Source organism: Poecilia reticulata, chromosome 1 (assembly GCF_904066995.2).
Source record: "Poecilia reticulata chromosome 1, P_reticulata-male-v2, whole genome shotgun sequence".
NCBI lineage: Eukaryota > Metazoa > Chordata > Actinopteri > Cyprinodontiformes > Poeciliidae > Poecilia > Poecilia reticulata.
The window spans coordinates 6,735,105-6,755,074 of record NC_088830.1 but is presented as its reverse complement, the minus strand read 5'-3'; the positions used below and the strand labels follow the sequence as shown (position 1 = coordinate 6,755,074).

The 19,970-nt window shown below is 38.7% G+C and overlaps 1 protein-coding gene across 1 annotated transcript; it reads left to right on the top strand.

Moving 5' to 3' along the window:
- The first annotated feature begins 282 nt into the window (after positions 1 to 282).
- cyth4b (cytohesin 4b) lies at positions 283 to 19,586 on the top strand. The gene is made up of 13 exons (XM_008434401.2): positions 283 to 426; positions 8,588 to 8,670; positions 8,763 to 8,827; positions 11,079 to 11,145; positions 12,045 to 12,163; positions 12,432 to 12,512; positions 14,677 to 14,789; positions 16,930 to 17,078; positions 17,305 to 17,416; positions 17,711 to 17,787; positions 18,047 to 18,118; positions 18,282 to 18,436; positions 18,672 to 19,586. Exons 1-13 carry the CDS (start codon positions 408 to 410, stop codon positions 18,751 to 18,753), a joined length of 1,194 nt encoding a protein of 397 aa, XP_008432623.1. The 5' UTR covers positions 283 to 407; the 3' UTR covers positions 18,754 to 19,586.
- The last annotated feature ends 384 nt before the right edge of the window (positions 19,587 to 19,970 follow it).

The window sequence follows — 19,970 nt, the reverse complement described above, 5'->3', positions numbered from 1 at the left end:
TACACAATTAATAATATTTCAATGTGCGGATATATCGGATGATCATGTTGGCCCTTCTGGTTGATAAAAACAAATCTGATGCAAATATGCTAAATTGGACTAAACCTTCATTAGAAACACATGTGTTCAATGTTGACATAGAAACAGGCCGTCCACCTCCTAGTTAGCAGTAAATAAAATGCTTATTTTAATACCAAATAACCCTTCATGTCTGCAGACATTGATAGAATAAGGGGCTTTAAAAGGCTTTATTTTGAAAAGTTGCTCATGTGTTGGTCCTGTAGAAGTGTGATGGATGAGGAAGAGGTGTGGTTTAAAGTCAGCTTTCTGCTGCAGCTGCCCAACACTTCTCTGTGCTTTTCTCTCTAGAGACGCCAACATTTCTTTTATTACTTTTGGGGCCATAAATGACCGATTGCCAAATGGGTAAGAGACGCTTTGGTGTTTTTATTGCTGTATGTTGAAAATTTTATCAGATAACTTTACATATTAAGATAGGGACATAAGTGGTTGCCTTTATTTAAACTGTCTTTATGTGCAAAAAATATATATATATAAGCTGTAAAACAATAACAACAAAAACTAACGACATTGTAAAATGACGGAGGAAGTTCTATCGGATCTTGTTTTTATTTTGTATGTTCATCTGCAAATCTTTGTGTGTTTTTCTTAAATATTTCTTAATATACTGAACATACTGAGGACAATGTGACACAGTCTCAGATCTGGGACTCCAGGAGTCATGACTCAAATTACTAAAACATTAAATGTTTTAAACTATGATTTTATTTATTTGCTCTCCATTTTCTGAGTTTTTGTGGTATGACTGTACTTACAATATAGTTCACAGTCTGACCTGGTATGTTAGACTGAAGAAAAAAAAAACAGGTTTTGGGTAACATTTGATGTCACTGGTGCACAGTGGTAAGCACTTGTTGCTGTTAGCAACCAGGGTTAGAAAAAAAAAGACTCTTCTCAGCTGAAAATGCAGAAGAGACACTCATAGTCACTCATAGGACTGCGCATCAGAGGTAATAATACAAAAAAAAACAACTAAAAAAAAACAGAAGTTATTATCTAAGATTTAGAAAGCTAAACGGTGTAGTTTTTAGTTTCAAACAGGGTTACTGTAAATTTGCAGCTTCCTTTGTTTATCACCAGAAACTCAGACTGGGTGTATTTGTGACGGGTTGTGCCTTTAAGCTTTTGCTTCTCAAGATGAGCAAAGGAAGGGTGGAGAAGTGGAAGTCTTGTGGTCAGATCATTAACAGCAAACAAGTCACATATCACTCAGGAAGGGCTGAAAACTGCCATTTCTGTAACTACACACATACATACATATATATCCATATGTATATTTATATGTGCATACAGTACACATACGCTATAAAGATGCTTTTAATGCCGTTTTTTTCTCCTGGCTGATAAGAAACTGAAATACGTGACTTCTGTTCTTTTATGCTAATCAGTTTTCACTGGAAATGGCTGCTGCACATGAACGTTTTAATGGTCACATATGATTAAGCAAATATAACAATAGTGCAAAAAAAAAAAAAAAGCTGTGGGGAAGTTAACTCATTCAAATCAAACTGAGGAACCAGAAGAGCATCATGGTGGTCTTGTTAGGCCCGAGCAGCTAAGCGCTGCGAAGGCCTATTGTTTTTCAAATGTTTATTATTATTTTTTTATTTTTTTTTTTTTTATTTTTCTTCTGTCAAATGAATTGCCTTTTTGGGGGCTTTAACATATTCAAAAACTCACCAAAATTGGTAGGCCCATAGAGACTGTGAAAAATTTATGTATTTTAAGGTCCGCGCAAAAATCGCAAAAAAATTGGCTCAACGGCGCCCCCTAGAAAATTTCAAAAGACCCTTTCCTATTCAGTTACTTTATTGTAGAGACTTGAAATTTGGTACACTTGTAGAGCTCCCCAAGCCACTCAGAATTTATAATTGTTCTCATAGTGTATGTCAAACAGGAAGTCGGCCATTTTGGATTGAATTTGCAAATTTCACCCCATTTTGGCCGTTTACACACGTCGCATTTGATCGAACTCCTCCTAGGGCTTTTGATGGATCGGCTTCAAACTTGGTCAGTTTGTTCATAAGGCATGCCCGATTAAAAGTTATCAAAACGGTGAGTTTTCGTGCATGCTGAAGGGGTGATACCAGGGGTCAAAGTTCACTGACTTACCATAAAACAATAAACAGTTATATCTCCTACAAAGAAACTCACAGAGCCACCAAACTTTCTGTGTGTGATCACCTTTGGATGCCCTACAAGACCCAATTGTGACATTTTGAGATCACATAAGCCACGCCCCCTTAGAACAGGAAGTGTCATGTTTTATTGTGATCGGTCCCTATCTGACCTCTTTAACCTAATCAACATGAAACTGTGTCCACAAACAGAAGACATGTTGGTGTGTTATGGTTTCCAACGCTGTTTGTTTTGGATGCAGCAGGTGTGCGTGGCGGCGTGGCGAATATACCTGTAACGCCGTGTCCATACGTTTGGCTGTTAATTCCACAATTGTGAGTCCAGCTGCACCAAACTCACTGAGATCGATCCTTATCCAACTCCGGACAGTAATCCAGTGCAATATTTGGTGGGCGTGGCTTAATGTCTCAACAGCGCCCCCTAGAAGAGTTTAAATCATCAGCCCCAAGCCATGCTTTAACCTAGAATTATGAAACTTGGTACACATGTGTATCTTGTCAGGATGTACAAAAAAGTCTCTTGGAGCCATGGTCCAAACCCAACAGGAAGTCGGCCATTTTGGATCAAAGCCGCCATTTCCGGTTTTTCATAGACGTCGCATCTGATCGAACTCCTCCTACAGCTTTTGAGATACAGACTTCAAACTCGCTCAGCACACACTTAAGACATTGAAGATGAAAAGTTATCAAAAGAATTCTCGTACATCAAAGCATGTGGGCGTGGCTAAGTGTCAAACTTTGGCTTTGTGCCATGAAATACTAAAATGCAATAACTTCTACAGGAAAAGTGACAACTTCATCAGACTTTCCATGTCTCATTATTGGCCAGCCTTGATCACATTCACAAGGTCATATGATGACATCACCTTAGCCACGCCCCCCTCCAACAGGAAGTCACCTGTTTTTGTCTACCGGAAGTCTTTCTTTTACTCTGACTCAAATGGGTTCAGTGCTGTGTAAATTGATATAACATGACATGATGATGATGAACTCTGTGTATGTTGACTGCTAGCTGAAGCATGTGGACGTTCCTTATTAGCAAATAGCAATGCTAGCCATGTCTACGATCATCTCTAAATCAACCAGGCTTCATCCAATTTGCACCAGATTTTCTATGATCGACTGTGTTGATCCTCTAAAGATTGGATTATAACTTGACTTCACTTCACTCCCTAGGTTAATCTAACAGCTGTATCTCCTCTCTACATTGGCCAAACTGCATGAGATGCTGCGGGCTGCACCAGAGAGCGCTGCTGTAAACACAATGTAGCTAATGTCAACACAAGTGACAAGATAAAGTATCAATGAAGCTGTTCAGATGCACATACATTCTCCCAAAACTTAAACTGTCATGATTTGTGGTTGTTGGTGGTGAGGATAAACACTGAGACCCAGGTGATGATGATGATGTTTATTATAATTTAATAAAGAGAAGCTCAAACACAATCCAGTACGGGCAACACCGGCAGGAATTCTTGCACACAGCTAATACAGGTAGCCACTGAAACAACTGAACAACAAAGTTTTTTAATTATACATTTAGATGTTTGCACGCCAGCTGGAGATGGGCACCAGCAGCCCTCCCGACCCCACTAAGGGACAAGGGTGCAGGAAAAAGGAAGGATGGATTTAGATGTTTACCATTATTCAAATATAAACAAAATGCCTTGTAAATATTATTTTGATCTTTACACACCTTTTTGTTGCTGGACATGTTCAATTTCATGTGTCCCCAGTGCAGCGTAATAGACTTCCTCATGACATTTAAACTATAAAATATATTTATATTTATTTTTTTCTTCAACAAGTTGATTGACTGGACTACACCTTATTTTAATATGTAATTTAATCTACTGAAACTATTTTCACATTTGATATTTTCTTCATATTATACATGTCCCAGTACTAACTTTCCACCCTGTTATGATGTTTCATTTCTGCCTTCAAAAAGTCTAAAATTCCACAAAATCCATTTAATGTAAGTGACATCAATTGGTTTTGATGTGAATTCAACCATGGAAAACAAAGTGAGCTTCAACTGTCACCATCTCTGTAGTCTTACATTTACTCTGACTCAAATGGGTTCAATGCTGTGCAAATTGATATAAAATGACATGATGATCAACTCTGTGTAAAACTGAGTTTTACACAGACTCAGTTTTGAGTCTGTGTTTTACACAGACTCATTTTGTGTAAAACACAAACTGAGTCTGTGTAAAAGACTCAGTTTTTTATTGAGTAAAAAACTGAGTAAAAAACTCAGTTTTTTACTGAGTTTTTTACTCAGTAAAAAAAACCCCCATCTCTAATGGTGATGTCACCCCCCGTTTCCAACTGCTGATTTCAAGTGTGCTTCAGCCGAAGCGTGCTGAAGCATGTGGCTTCAGCTAGCAGCCGACTAGCTGAAGCATGTGGGCGTGCCTTATTAGCAAATAGCAATACCAGCCATGTCAACGATCGTCTCTAAATCAACCAGGCTTCATGTGATTTCCATCAGATATTTATGGCTGACTTCAGTGAACCTCTAAAGACCCCAATAGCATTAGATTATAACTTGACTCCACTTCCCCCCTTCGGTTAATCAAATAGCTATATCTCCTCTCTACATTGGCTAATCTGCATGAGATGTTGCGGGCTGCAGCAGGGAGCGCTGCTGTAAACAGTGGTGGGAAGTACTGTACTTAAGTAGAGTTTTCGTGTTTCTGTACTTTACTTAAGCAGATTTAATAATGGGTTCTTTCTACTTTTACTCCACTACATTTTACAGTACATATCTGTACTTTCTACTTCACTACATTTCTACAAAACTGTCTCGTTACTTGTTACATCCAAGTCGCATTGCTCTTTTCTTCCGTTAAAATGTGAAGTTCAGGGATTTAAGGTAGCGCCGTAAAATCCCAGCAATAACATGACGTAGTGTCTGTTGTTACCCATCGGCTCCACCTTTACTCGCACGCGGAGCTCCAAAACATGCGCAGTGGTTTCCTCTGAGCGGGTGAAGCTGCCTAATCATCAGTAATATAAAAGCGCTGCATAAATCAAAATAAATGGCGACATGTAAAATCAGCAGCGCTTCGCTTTCACAGACGGCGGGGACTTCGTCCAACTTTTAGCGTCACTTGGAAGGATAGCTTAAAGAAAGGTAATATCTGTGGACGTGATGCTAGCTAAGCTAGCTGTACAGACACACATGTTGCATCTGATTAAGAAAAGTTGTCACTATGCGCTGAATTATACGGTGTTTACTGAGGTGTTACAACAGTTATAATTTTGTTAAAAATGCAGCAGATTTGGTCATGAGTTCAAAATGTGACAAGATTTTTTTAAAAATATGTAAGTTGATTTTTCTTTATCATTACATAATTGATAACTTTTTGAAGCATGGTGCAACATAGTTCATGATTTGTTGAAAAAATTGTTTGAGTGGCTAGTAAAAATTGGATATTTTTCCTATGAAATGTAGAGATGTAAGTGGTTATCTAAAAATGTAACAATTGGGTGATTTTTTTTGCGGCAACATTCCATGTCCCCATGTTTTGCTTACTATTAATTTTTGTAAAATGTGCCAAATATTTACAACAAAGTATTTTAATTATACATTTAGATGTTTGTCATTATTCAAATATAAACGAAATGCCTTTCAAATATTTTGTTCTTTACACACCTTTTGTTGACGGACATGTTCAATTTCATGTTTGACCAGTGCAGCGTAATAGATTTCCTCATGACATTTAAACTATAAAATATATTTATATTTATGTTTTTCTTCAATAAGTTGATTGACTGGAGTACACCTTATTTTAATATGCAATTTAATCTACTGAAGCCATTTTCTCATTTGATATTTTCTTCATCTTATACATGTGCCAGTACTAACTTTCCACCCTGTTAGGATGTTTCATTTCTGCATTCAAAAAGTCTAAAATTCCTTAAAAACCATTTAATGTAAGTGACATCAATTGGTTTTGATGAGAGTTCAACCATGGAAAACAAAGTGAGCTTCAACAATCACCGTCTCTGTACTTTTTCTTATCTTAAATATGTTAAACCTGTATATGTAAATCTTAAAGTTCCACCCTGTTAGGAATCCTGCAACTAATAATGAAAATCATCAGATTTTAGAATCAAATACTTTTATTTTCCACCCTGTTATGGGACAATCCACCATGTTATGTTCCATTCCACACATGTTTTTATTAAATATTGTTACAGAAACATTAAGTACTGTGGATTTTTCTGAGCCATGTTGGGAGTTGAAGACCAATAAATGCAAATATTGGTCTAAGTTTTTGAAATTACCAATATATTCAATGCTGTCAGTAATAATGAAACCCCACATGTAATAATTAATTTATCCAATCCTGTGCTTGCCCATTATTAATTTCTTATTGTTAAACATGTCAGTGTTGTAACAAAATATTTAAAACTTAAAACAATACTTTTTTTCAAAAATCCTGAGGCCGAAATGTTGCTGCAAAAAAGAATCACACAATTACTGAGATTAAAAGAGATAAAGTGCTGAATATTGATATCTGTTTCCCACCTTGTTTTTGTTGCTAATTGTTGTGAGAAATCATTAACATGAACAGTGCCTTCTCATGGATGAGTATTCTCATGGATCAGTATCATTAATCATTACTGATAATGTATAAGGCAAACTGAGTAAATTTGTTATTTCAGAAGAGCGTGTCAAACTGGTAGCCTTTATATGACTCGGTACCCATGAAGTAGCTCTCAGTTTCAAAAAGGTTGGTGACCCCTGATTTACTCGCTGCAGCCAATCAGCAACAGATTTTTGTGCATTGTCTGTGAGCAAAGCCAAACATGACACACTGAGTAAATTCAAGGAGGGCGGGTTCGGCTGTTCCGTCAGAGCACCGGTGGTGGCTGGGGGAAGGCGGTGCTGGGCACACGCGGTGGCTATAGGCCGAGCGGCGCTTGGCTGCGAGGGCCGCTCGATGCTCCGCGGAGCTTTAATTATTTTATTATTTTTTTAAGACTAAAAGAAAGCTAGTGTGGCGTTAGATGCTGACATTTAACTGCAAAGCGTTTCTGTAACACATGTTGATTTTGACACATTTTTTTCCTTCCACTCAACTTTTAATTAACCAAATAGCGAAATATAGCTTTGATGTCCAACATATTAGTAAATTGGTCAACAATTTAAGATAACAATGTGTTTTTACAAGAACATTAGGAAGAAATTCAACATCTGATTGATAAAGAGCGCCAATGGACAGTCAGGGCAGGCGACACACGACCAACAAAAAGCCTGTGCATGTTGACAGAAGAGACGTTTTGCAATGTGGGAATGTGACAAAGTCGGAGGGGAAGCATTTCATCCATCACATGTGGAAACAGAGGCAGGTCACGCGAGTGATTCAGTGCTGCTTCAGCTCACTAACCAGCTTCAAAAAGCAAAAGTCCTTCTTTGAGAATGAGATTTCTTTGTGTGTTTCATGTTAACTGGAAATGCAATTTATAGTAAAACTCAGGCCGCAGGAAGAGCGAGCTATTCTCATCTGGTTCTAGAGCTTGGCGTCGGTCTGAACAGGTGTGACGGGTTTCACAAAAATAACAACGCCACAGAGTTCAGATGTCTTCTTTTAGAACATGATTTCAGTCTGGAAGGAGATGTATTAAAAATATGTTTACAAAGAAACAGCATACTAGGGAAATTCTGGTTCCTAAAACATTAATTATTGTTAAAGGGGAGTTTTTCCTCTCCACCGTCGCTACGTGCGCGGTCGGTATGCGGGATTGTTGGATAATAAACTGAACTTAACGCTTTGCTGGATAACTTGGATCAATGGGAACGTGCGTGTGGTTGAATTGAAATTACTTTTCTTTTTTTTTAACAAAGTACCTTGAGTCGGCGTTTGTTGTGAATTGAAAAGATCAGAGAGCTTCACTGCATAAACACTGAATTTTACCAAGCATTTCTGGTCGAGTCTCTCGTGCAAATATCTCAGTGCGCATGAAATAAGACTAAACTAACTTATAACATTTCAGCAAGATATAGGAGCTTGTTTTAAGTCAATAATTCCTTAATGTCGATGAAAAGGTTCTGGTTATAATCAATCTGAAAAACTAACAGTTTTTTATCAACATTAAATAATTATTGACTTAAAGGAAGCTCATGTATCTTGGTGAAAAGTTACCAGTAAGTAACATTTGTCTTATTACAAGTGAACTGAGATACTTTGCACTAGAATTTAGAGCAAAAATACTTTGTCATTTTTACAATCTCTGGTTTAGATATTAATAACTTCTCCTTTTGGCTGAATTTGCAGACATGATGGAAATTGTTGAAGAACCATGACTCAGACTGACTTTTTTTTTTGTTGTTGTTCTAATATTTTGCTCAGTTTCTTCAGACTTCACAGCTGATGAGAGGCTGGAGATCGAAAGCATCAAGATGTATAAAAAGGACCTTCTGGACGACATCCAGGTAACGTTTCATCAGACGTCACATTCCTCAGAGGCCAAAGCGATTCGCTTTTCATGCGACCTGCGTTTGATACCTCTTTGTTCTCACTGCAGAAGTTGAAGTTGGAGATAGACAATGTCATGGCAGAAATACTCAGCTTTGAGTCTACAGAGGAAAAGTAAGTGCTAGTCTGGGAAAAACCCTTTGCCTCTTTTACATACCACACTTTCTTTCAGAGTATTTGATGTCTTAAATATCTGCCAGACATTCCACTTATCTGGCAGGTTTGCTGAAAGTCTGTGGCTTTGGTCACTTTTTGAAAAACATTTTTTTTTTTAGCCGCCCCCCCTTATTTTTATTATTTGTGGAGAAATTAGTCTTATTCATTTGACAAAACAAAGTTTATTTCAGGAATAATTCTTTGAGAAAACTTCCTAACAATTTAAAAAGTCAATTTTCTACACAAAGCTGAACAGAATTGAAGTTAGTATTGTGTAAGTCGCCTTCAATATGCTGTTTTAGCAGTGCGGTGATGAACCCTCTTCTCTGCAAAGTTCTGTTTTTACTATTTCCTTGCCTTCAAAAAACAAACCCTGATTAGTTCTTACTGGTCAGCTGACTGATCAGAAATGATGGCTTCTTTTGGTTATTTGGTTAAGAATATCAAATTAGCACAATCTGAGACATGATGCTAATTATTTTGGCGGTTACGAAATATGACGGAGAGAGCTGTGTTTGGACTACATGTCACGTAAAGCACTTTGAATCGCCTTGTTGCTGAAATGTGCTACACAAACTTGGCTAGACAAAGATTTCAAGTGTAAAACGTGGCATAAAAGTTGTAAAATGGCAGAAATTTCCATTAAGTAAAGAATTTAAAAAAACTATTGCAAGTTGTTTTTTTTTTAATAAGTATTCATTGTTGTAGTGGTCAAAAGCACCACAACAAAGATGGTAATTTGAAAAAGTGCTGTTTGGATCTGGACTTTTTTCAGTCGTGCTACTCGATTAAAAATGATTCTCATTCACACTACATGTTTGGTTATTTTTACACAAGGATTGATGTATTGCTACCAACCTTGACCTACAATCCAATATGGCCGTCTATAAACTCAGTGATAGCTGCAGTAAATTTATTTGCACTCGTCAGAATTTTTACACATTCCTTTCACAAACACGTTGTTTAATGGTTTGACAGAACACAGTGCCAAAAAAATCACAATGTTTATAGATCCCCTTGCTATTGTAGTTAGCCTGGTTAGAAATCACTTCAGTTAGTAAATGTAATTGTTTAAGCTAATCATAGTTAGCCTGGTCAAATAGCATTTCAGTTAATAAAACTAACTCAAGTACCTTTGAAAGTACTTCAGTTACTAGAACCATTGAAGGTAGCCCAGGTACCTTCAATGGTTCTTGAACTAGAGTTTGAGAGCCACAGAACAGAGACATAGTTTGTCTAGAAACTGTGGATGAAGACATAGATTACAATGTTGGAGAGGAACTTTTCCAACATCTAAGCTGTGCTGGTCAACACCAAAACAAATTATCAATCGCTCAACAGAAAGATGCAAAAAGACTATTAGCAAATACACCTAGCCTTTTATTACTGTAGAACCAACAAAGACTCTTCCAGTGACTACAGACAAGGACTTAAAGGAGCATTCAGCACCAAGTAAACAAGTCTTTAGTAAACCTGGTGTATTATCTTTGAGGAGATTCCTTTGGCATTTATAAAAGCAAATAAGATTCTTGCTTGAATGAAAAAAACTTTAGATCCAGATTCACGGTGTGAATAATATTGGGCCTTGTTGTATGTGAGGTCGTGACAGAGCAGGGAAAGCCCCAGACTTTGAATTATTTTTAAATGCTTGGCGATGAACTGAAAATGGCGCCAGTCACTTCAGGGTGCAGCTAGTCAGATGGGGCAGATGGCTGTTCGTACTCAGCCGGGTTCTGGTTCTGGTTCTGCTGGAGGCTTTTTCCTGTTGAAGGGGGGAGTTTTTTTCTCTCCACTGTCGCTACATGCATGCTTGGTGTGACGGATTGATGCAAAGACAACAACACAAGGCGAGTCTTTTGTTGCTACAAGTGAGTAACTGAAGGCAGTGACTCAATGCAATCTGCTGCGTTTCTTGACAGAAACTTTTTAAGCTAATTTGAATAATAAATGGAGCTTAGTGCACCGTTTGTTGACTAGGATGAATTGGAATGCATGTGCAGTTGAATTGAAATGACTTTTTCTGGAAAGAAATGACATTTTGTTGGAAATTGGCACTATATGAGCAAACTGAGTTGAAGTGAGTAGGTTTTTAGGATAAAAATGGTCTCAATTTTGTTAAAGATTTGAACAAACCTGACAACAGATTTAGCTTTCACTCTGACAAAGTACATAAAGCATTAAGTACTCCATAATATTTTCTGAATTACAGCAAAACCATTGAGAAGAACCAGCGGTTTTTAAACGGGAAGAAAAAATTCAACATGGACCCAAAAAAGGTAAGCCGAAACACAAGTTTTTTTCTCAGCCTATGGTTGGCGAGGCACAGTTATCAATGAAAAATGAACAAGTTCGCCTCTTACTTTGTCATTTTTTAGGCCTCCTTGCTTTTTAGCGGTCTCAGTGTGTTTTAGCAAAACACACTCAGCAGTTGTGTCATTTCCGCTTCGCTCCTCTCTGTTGCTGTAAGCCTGCGAACCGCAGTGACAGAAAGCCACGGCCAAGTTTCTGTGGTTTCGCTGGAAGGTCAAGCATGTCGCTGTAGTAAGATCAAAAACGGAGAAACTGAGATGGCGACTTTTGTTCGGGTGGGTTAGGTTGAGTTTGAGATCGATCCAGTTGTTTAAATGGCTCCTTCTTGCTTCCCTCAGGATAACATAGCTAAAGCAGAAAGGAAAACCAGCGATACCTACCAGTGGTAATGAAACCACATTAGATCACAAAAACGCAAGATCCACGTATTGCAGATTCCAGAAATGTGCATGGAAGCGGTACGTTTTTAATCAGGCCTTCTTCTCAAAGCCCAGCGATGGAGCAGAAAGAGGAAGAGAGATTAGTTTAAGGAATTGGGATTACGGAAGCTGTAAGCCCTCATTTACCAGCTACAGATGAGATCATTGAGAAACCAAAATGCTGCGTGGAGGGTAAGATTTGGAAAACTGCATCTGCTTCAACAAAATCTAATAATGGAAATGATTTCTGCTGACTGCCAGCCACAGAAATTGCTTGAAAAAGCTTTTTTGTTTAGGGTGTGATTTATAATATATTTCATGAAGGAAGCCGCAGCTGGTACAAAATGGGCATGTCTGTTATGACTAATAGGCTAAAATGAGAGAAAAAAAAATTCTTTAAACTTTCCAAAACTCACCTCACGTACACTATCCCTTATTTCCTCCAGGGCATCAATTTCCTGGTGGAGAACAAGCTGCTGGATGGAAGCGCAAAATCTATTGCAGAGTTTCTTTACAAGGAGGAGGGACTCAACAAGACGGCCATCGGAGAGTTCCTTGGAGAGAGGTGATACTCAGAGGGGTCAAGGGATGAATACATGGAGGGGGCGGGAGAAAACAGAGAAGTGGGGAAAAAAATGGTGGACAATAAAAAGGAGAAAATTCAGAAAACTCTTTAGAACTTTGTTTACAAAAATACACATTTTTCTATTTAAAAGTGGCCAAAAAGGATTAATGTAAGGAACAATGTATGCTACGTAGAGAGAGGAGGGCTGTAATTGGCTGGTTTTGTTACAAACACCTTCAGGGTTTTATTCTCCTCCTCCGTCACACAGAGAGGAGCTTCATCTTCAGACCCTGAAAGCCTTTGTGGAGCTGCACGAATTCGCTGACCTCCACCTGGTTCTGGCGCTCAGGTCAGTCTCCTTTATCTTCAGTTTCTTAATGTTTTGTGTTGAGCACTGTGGGTTGATCAATCTTTGTGGTAAATGCTGCAAATGTTCACTTCCCAGTTTATCCACGGGAAGCTCGCCAACAGCCAGTGAAACTAAACGTGGGTATACAGTATGTGCCACACATGGGGGCGCTGCGCTAGAGTGGGCGCCGAAAAGCGATGACGGCAAAATTGATTATAGTCGGCATTATCTATATTTAACAGTTGTCGGTGGGTGTGGAAATAATATGAACATTAACAAAGGTATGACACTGATTGTTCAATGTGAACGTTTAGCTCACATTTTTTTTAATTAAGCTCTGTAAAGTTCAAATTTGTGTGACTTCAGAGTGTGGGTCCAAATACTCAACCCGGTTCTTTGTGCCTTGAAGTGGAAACAAATGTGGAAGAGCACAGCGGCTGATCAGTCTAACGTTTGTGTCAGTTAGCAAAAATAACATTAATAAAAAAATAATTGGAACGTGAGTGGACCATTTGTCCATTTTTCCCAATAACTTTTATCAAATTTTTGCATTTACGATCAGCGTTAGCGTGTTTTGACCCAAACGTTGGAGTCAAAACAGAGATTCTGTTTTAATATAGAGTACGGTGTTGCAGATTGATGGGATGCTGTTTTATATCTTAGCATTCCTTTTAAATTCAGAGTATGCCTCAGTTTGTACCGCTTGCCTTAAATTTAGTCTAATTCACAAAATGCTTAAATAAGAGAATTAGTTAATTTTAAAACTTATGAAAGACACAGACTTGCATTTCAGTGTTTGTTTTGATGTACAGTCGACTGGAAAATTTCCAATGCCAACTTAAAAAGGGACGCTGGAAAGCCCTGTCCATGGAGACTTAGACAAATAAAAACTGGTTATTGTCTTTTCCTCGAGTGCTGCAAGTCCCGATTAAAAGTTTACAAGTTCTAGAGCCGAAACTCAGGACAGGTTTGTATGAAAATGATTATTAGGAAAAAAAGGAGAAATTCACATAAAACTGTTAATAATGGGCATCAAAGAGATTAAACCAGTAAGACATCCAAGGATGAAATATACATAATCAAATGAAAAATTGCACAGTATCATAAATCATAACGCAGTTTTTGATTTGCTGGATATAACCAAGCCCTTAACTAAAACTAACCACAAACCAAAGGTGAGAGGCGGACTGCTGCTTGCTCTAAAATGTCACTCGACATAGAAAGTCACCTACGGTTTCTCCAGTCAACACCTTTCACCACACACAGACAGTCACTAACATTTTTAACATAACCTGGTTAATGGCTGTTTCTGCTCACCAGAATCACTCATTAATATTAGTGAGCATGTTCATATGAGTTTTACTACAGACAAGCAAACACGGCTAATGGATTTGCTGTAAATTACATTTTACAAAGTTATGTGTGGCATAATGCCCTATTTACTTATTTTACCAAAATGAAACTTTTTTTCAAACACACTGACACGTTTCTCTGACATGTGTTCTAAAGTTGTATGCTGTTTTTGCAACAGAAAATGATTTGCTGCATCCGTAGCTTTAAGAAACGACACAAACGCAGCAAAATGAAAACGATCATTGAAAATGAACGCTACCAGACACAAAGTTAAAAAGGGAAAAGGCTGCGGTTTCAGATTTAATCTCTTTATTCTGTGACTAAATGTAGTTAAATAATCTTTACGATCTAAATGTGATGTCATTGTTGTTTCACGTAAATATCAGACATGTCAGGATACTAATTAGGGGTTGGAGCTAATGAAACGACTCGATTACGAACCCTCCGTAGCCTTTTGAAGCAAAAAAAAAAAAAAAAAAAAGCAGTTTCCTGACTACATCATTGTAAGCACGCAGGTAGATATATTTTCAGAACAGAACTAAGCGAGTGTAATAATAAGAAAGATATTTTTGAAAATCTAGACTATAATTAATTCTACTTAGCTCAATAATTTTGTTGACCTTCTGCAAGAGCGACCAACAATCACCGCCTCAAAGAAAGTGACATGAAATATGCTTAGCCTACATCATCAAAGTGGTCAAACTGACGTGTTGAAGCGTACGCAGCCAGACCAACAGCCTACGGTCTACCCTCTCACATCTCAGGATGACAGGCTGCTAAACATCACCGTGTTGTGGTGTTTATGTGACAGACAGTTTCTGTGGAGTTTCCGTCTGCCGGGTGAAGCTCAGAAAATTGACCGGATGATGGAGGCCTTCGCCACACGCTACTGTGAATGCAACGCTCACGTCTTCCAGTCCACAGGTTAGCTTCTTTCAAACAAACCTACTTCCTCTCTAGATTGCAACTGTGTGTGTGTGTGTGGGCGTGTGTGTGCGTGTGTGCGTGCGTGTGCGTGTGTGTGCATGCGCATGTGTGTGTCAAGCTTGTACAAGTGCAAGAGGGGATATTTTTACATGACGACACCACAGCTATGATCCTCACTGCTTTCTGACTTAACTTTTTTTTTCCATCTCTCTGTTCAATGATATTTATATATTTATATGGACCTACAAAAAAAAAAGACTGTTACAGAAAACTTTTTCACATTTAGACTCTTGAAAACCACAAAGCGGTAGTGCATTTTATCAAGATTTTAAGTGGCAGATTTTTTTGTTTTTTTTTGTTTACAAATGTAAAATGTATTTGGCTCCTGTGAGTCAACTTGTCATTGCAATTAAAACCGCAGGTATCTTTAAGCACTTTTACCAGCTTTTCACAGCTACTGAAATTTGAACCCATAAATCACAAAACCATCTACAAATAAAGAGGTTCTGGTCTGGAGGCCTGGACTGTGTTGAGGTTTTACATTTTACCCCATGGCAATGACGTATGTGATGCGCCAGTTTGGCGTTATGAAGTTTCCCGGAAGTTGTCTGCACTGTAAACAACCATCTTCGACTGCGAGGAGAGAAATGCCAAACCGAACCAGATGGCTGTTAATGTTGAATCAAGGAAGCGTGACCAGCACCGACTGAACGGCTTCATTCACTTCCTCCGTTGATCAAACGACAGGCAGACTGCAATTCTAAAACAACAACTTCAACGTTCACAACTTCTCCTTCTGTTCGCTGATTGGCGTGGTTGATATTATACCAGAGGAACATAAGTTAGTGGACGAAGTCCCAGACGGAGCTGTGAAGCGAGATTACGATCGAGCGGAATCACGTAGGAAGGCCATGGCCATGCTAGAGCTTCCCTGTTCCAGCTCAGGAAAATGTCTGCAGTGTTGGTTTTTCCAGCAGACACAGCATGTTGGACATATCCCAAAAGCTATATTTCGTATTCCTGGGCATTATTATTCCATTTGTTTATATTGTCTCCTTTGTGGCTTGTGGCCATCTTTGAATTTGATTTCTTCAGATTTTCTTTCAACATGTACTTTTTCAGATCAGATATTCAAAAACATTCTCCTGCTGTGTTTCCATGAAGCTTCTCCAGAGTTCCCATGGGCCTCTTGGCTGCTTTGCTGTTTAATGCCCAGAGTAATTAAGGATGATGGATTGGTCAGAGTGTGAAATATTGTTTTATGACCTAACGTCTTTGAATTTTCCCACATCATCCTCAGTCTGTTTGCTGTGTTTCCTGGTCTTCATGATGCTGTTTGCTCACAGGTGTTTGCAGAACGGCTACAATTATCATCAGATTATTGTGGATGCTGTTTACTGATTACATGACTTCTGAAGACAAGTGGTGACACTGGTTTTTTAAACCTATTATAGTAGAGAGAGAGAAAGAGAGGAGGGAATACAAAGGTACACAAAGACTTGTACAAGTTTTTTAAAGAAATACACAGCCTGGCTAAAATGTCACTTCACAGACATTCAGGGCTTTCACCCATTCACTTGAATTCCTCAGGCAGATATTCTACCAGGCCAATCAGTGAACAGAACGATGACATCATTGTTTTAGAATCGCAGTCTGCCTGTAGTTTTAGCAATGGTCCATGTTGAAATGTTGAACATTAAAAGCCTTTGGTTTGGCACTTCTCTCTCCGCATCGGAGGATGGTTGTTTACAGCACAAACAATTTCTGGTAAGCATCACAGCGTCAAACTGGAGCGTTGCATGCTTCACAGGCATACGTTTGCAATTGGGTAAAATTTAAAACTTCAACACAGTTTGTGCCTCAAGCAAGGAAAATGTCTCTCTAAAGTCTAGGGCCCATAGAACAAGGGGCTGGTTTTCACAATGCTAACGCCCCCAAACAATCATTTTCCCAATACTTTAACATTATGCACTGCTTTGCTTTGGTATATTATCAATCCCATTAAAATATATTGGGTAGTTGAAATGTGACAGAATGTTAAAAAGTTCGATGTACATAAATACCTGGGCAAGATACTATTTTGTTGATTGGTGTCCTTTGAATTTGACGTTTGCTTTCCATGCCTCCTCAAACCCAGACACGTGCTACATCCTGTCGTTTGCCATCATCATGTTGAACACGAGCCTCCACAACCCCAACGTGAAGGACAAAACCACCCTGGAGCGATTCATCTCCATGAACAGAGGGATCAACAACGGCGAGGATCTGCCCAGCGACCTTCTCTCCGTAAGACCCTTCAGCTCATTTCAGCCATGAAACCTTTCGACATAAAATGAATTTAATGTATTTAGATTGAATCTTACTCTTTAGTTTTATAGAAGCAGTGAGTTTTGAAGGCGATGGCTAATTTTCATTGAGTTCATTATCCTAACCGGCCTTGCTAATGACAGGTTAGCCCACAGGAGCAATTGTGCCACTATTGATTTCAAGTGTGTAACTCTTGTGCTCTTAGAAACTCTACGAGAGCATACGCAACGAGCCTTTCAAAATCCCAGAGGACGACGGAAATGACCTGACTCACACGTTTTTCAACCCTGACAGAGAAGGCTGGCTCCTTAAACTCGGCAAGTCCCTGTTTTACATTGTTATTAACACGGCTTGTTTATAAAATTAACAAAACTCTAACCAACATGTACCGAATGAATGCAGGAAAGTACAGAGGAAGTCTTTCGAGCATAACTCAACTTTGGGCTGTTTGCTTGGAAACATAAGGGGCTGGTTGCACAAGGCTTCAATTGGCGCAAACAACCTCAGGAGTTTTGTTTTTAGCGAGGGGATTTTGAACAAGCCAGTGTCCGATAATAACTGACAGCAAATATGAAAATAGGTTTAACTTTTGCTGCGTCTTTGCATTTCAGGAGGTCGTGTTAAAACGTGGAAAAGGCGATGGTTTATCCTGACAGACAACTGCCTCTACTACTTCGAGTATACAGCAGTAAGGATTCAACCGTACCACAGACATACCCTAATTTATGAAAAACTTTTAAATGAACAAACCCTGAGAGCTTAAAGTAAAAAAGTACAAACTAAACAGTTTAACTATTCAAAGGTGAAGTGTTTTTCAACCTTATAAGCACATCGTGTTTCCTTTAACTATATATTACAATTTAATCAGATGACATTTTTCTGTTCTTTTTCTTCTTATTAAATATAGCCTAATGTAATCCGTCTCTTCAAAATGTTTTATTTTTCAGGATAAAGAACCCAGAGGTATCATTCCACTAGAAAATCTGTGCGTGAGGGAAGTGCAGTACTCCCGCAAACAGGTAAGATTCAGAAAGATGTTCAACACATCCTCATTTTAAAAAGCTACTCAAAGCTGTCTGAAACTGAAAGGAGGACTTCTTTGAGTTATTTTTTTAGTTAAAAAACAACATTTCATTGTTTATATTGGATTAACTCTAATGTCCGAATCGTATTGTCACGTAGTACTGTCTGGAGCTGTACAACCCCAACAGTCACGGGCAGAAGATCAAAGCGTGTAAGACGGAGACGGACGGCAGGGTGGTGGAGGGAAAACATCAGTCCTACACCATTTGTGCCTCCAGCGCTGAAGAGAGAGACTCCTGGATTGAAGCCATCAGGTCAGACAGCAAACACACCGAGCACTTTCACATACTAGGACCTGTGGAGATGTTCTTCACCCCAAGCTAATCCTGATCAGTCAACTCAGAATATATTCTGAAGGGAAATTGGGTATTCTCTTTGAGCATGTCTCTGTTGAGGACATTAAAGTTATGGTGGATGACTTAGTCTACGAAAGCGCTAACAAATGTAAATCCACAAACAACTAACGTCAACCGTCTTTACTGGAAACAGGGCGAGTATCACCAAGGATCCGTTCTACGACCTGGTCTCAGTCAGGAAGAAGAAGGTGATAAACCAAACTCCTCAGGACTGAGCGCCGCTGGCATCCCCAGAACTTCCACGTTGACGCCGCCGCGCCGGTTTTGCGTCGGCCTTCGTTCGAGGCTGCCTGGAATTACCTCATTGCCGCGTGCGGACACAAGGGGCGCGTGAAGATGAACGAAACCACACTGACATTGGGAACTTCTCTTTTCATAAACCGAGTAAAGACTTTGCCAAAAGGTGAAAACGAAATCAAACGAGTCAGTATTAGCGTGACAGACCAGAGGGAATCCCTCAAGGGCTCCTCTGGAACTTTGCAACAAGGATTTTAGTCAAAACAAAAATATCGTTAGCTTTTTTGTTGTTGTTGTTGTTACAGAAGGCAGATGCTTGCAGTAGTGAGAGCTACCATTGTGGGATTGTCTTTATGTGATTTAGTTTCACAACCCAGAGAGGAATAGAACATGTCATATCTTATCATGAATGCAATAAAAACATCTCCGTGTCTGCTTTCTCACAGCTCTCATACAGCTCTGACACTCACAAAGCCATACCCAGCCTTTATCTTTAGTCTGACAGAGTCAACTGAAGAGCTTCACCTGTAAAATATGCCAGTTTACACGGAAATCTTGTGAAAATTGTAAATGAGTTTGAGGAATGATCTTATTTTGGTTTGTACTTTATAATGTATGTAATTGTTAAAGCAAAAACGTCAAAAGATTGTGCAATAGATGTTACCACTCAAATGTTTCATTGCAAGCTGTATTGTGTTGCCTATCAAAATGTACATGATGCCTTCTACACTTTATCTTTGTAACTACAGTATTGTTTTTTGGGTGTTTTTGGTGTTCCGGTGAATTCATTTTCGAATTAAAAATATTCATTTAATAGAAACCGAACTGAATTCTTCTCTTTTCTTTTAAAGTTCAGGAATAGCCAGTCAACAGCTGCGTTTTCAGTTGAATGCTCTCTAATTTCATCTAAACTTCCTCATTGTTTGCCTTTTCCATGCGAGCCGAAATGGTTTCTTCGCATGAGTGTATGACCTTGTTGACCTCTGTGGTTAAACTGTAAGGTTTTAAAAGCATACAAAGTATGAATTATGAAGCTCAAATGTGTGTGTTTTTAACAGAGCATGGCAGCTAAAACTATGCTAACAGTGTTTTGAAGGTCTTGTGTCATGTTTCTGAATTTATCGACACTAAATACTTCATTGCAGACACTTTACAAAAATTCGTCCAATGACAAACAGCATTACCCACTACAAAA

Excerpts from the sequence above, each read along its gene's own strand:
- cyth4b (XM_008434401.2), top strand. Across the intron at positions 11,146-12,044 it reads TCAACATGGACCCAAAAAAG|GGCATCAATTTCCTGGTGGA; the intron begins GTAAGCCGAAAC and ends TATTTCCTCCAG. Across the intron at positions 12,513-14,676 it reads CACCTGGTTCTGGCGCTCAG|ACAGTTTCTGTGGAGTTTCC; the intron begins GTCAGTCTCCTT and ends TTTATGTGACAG.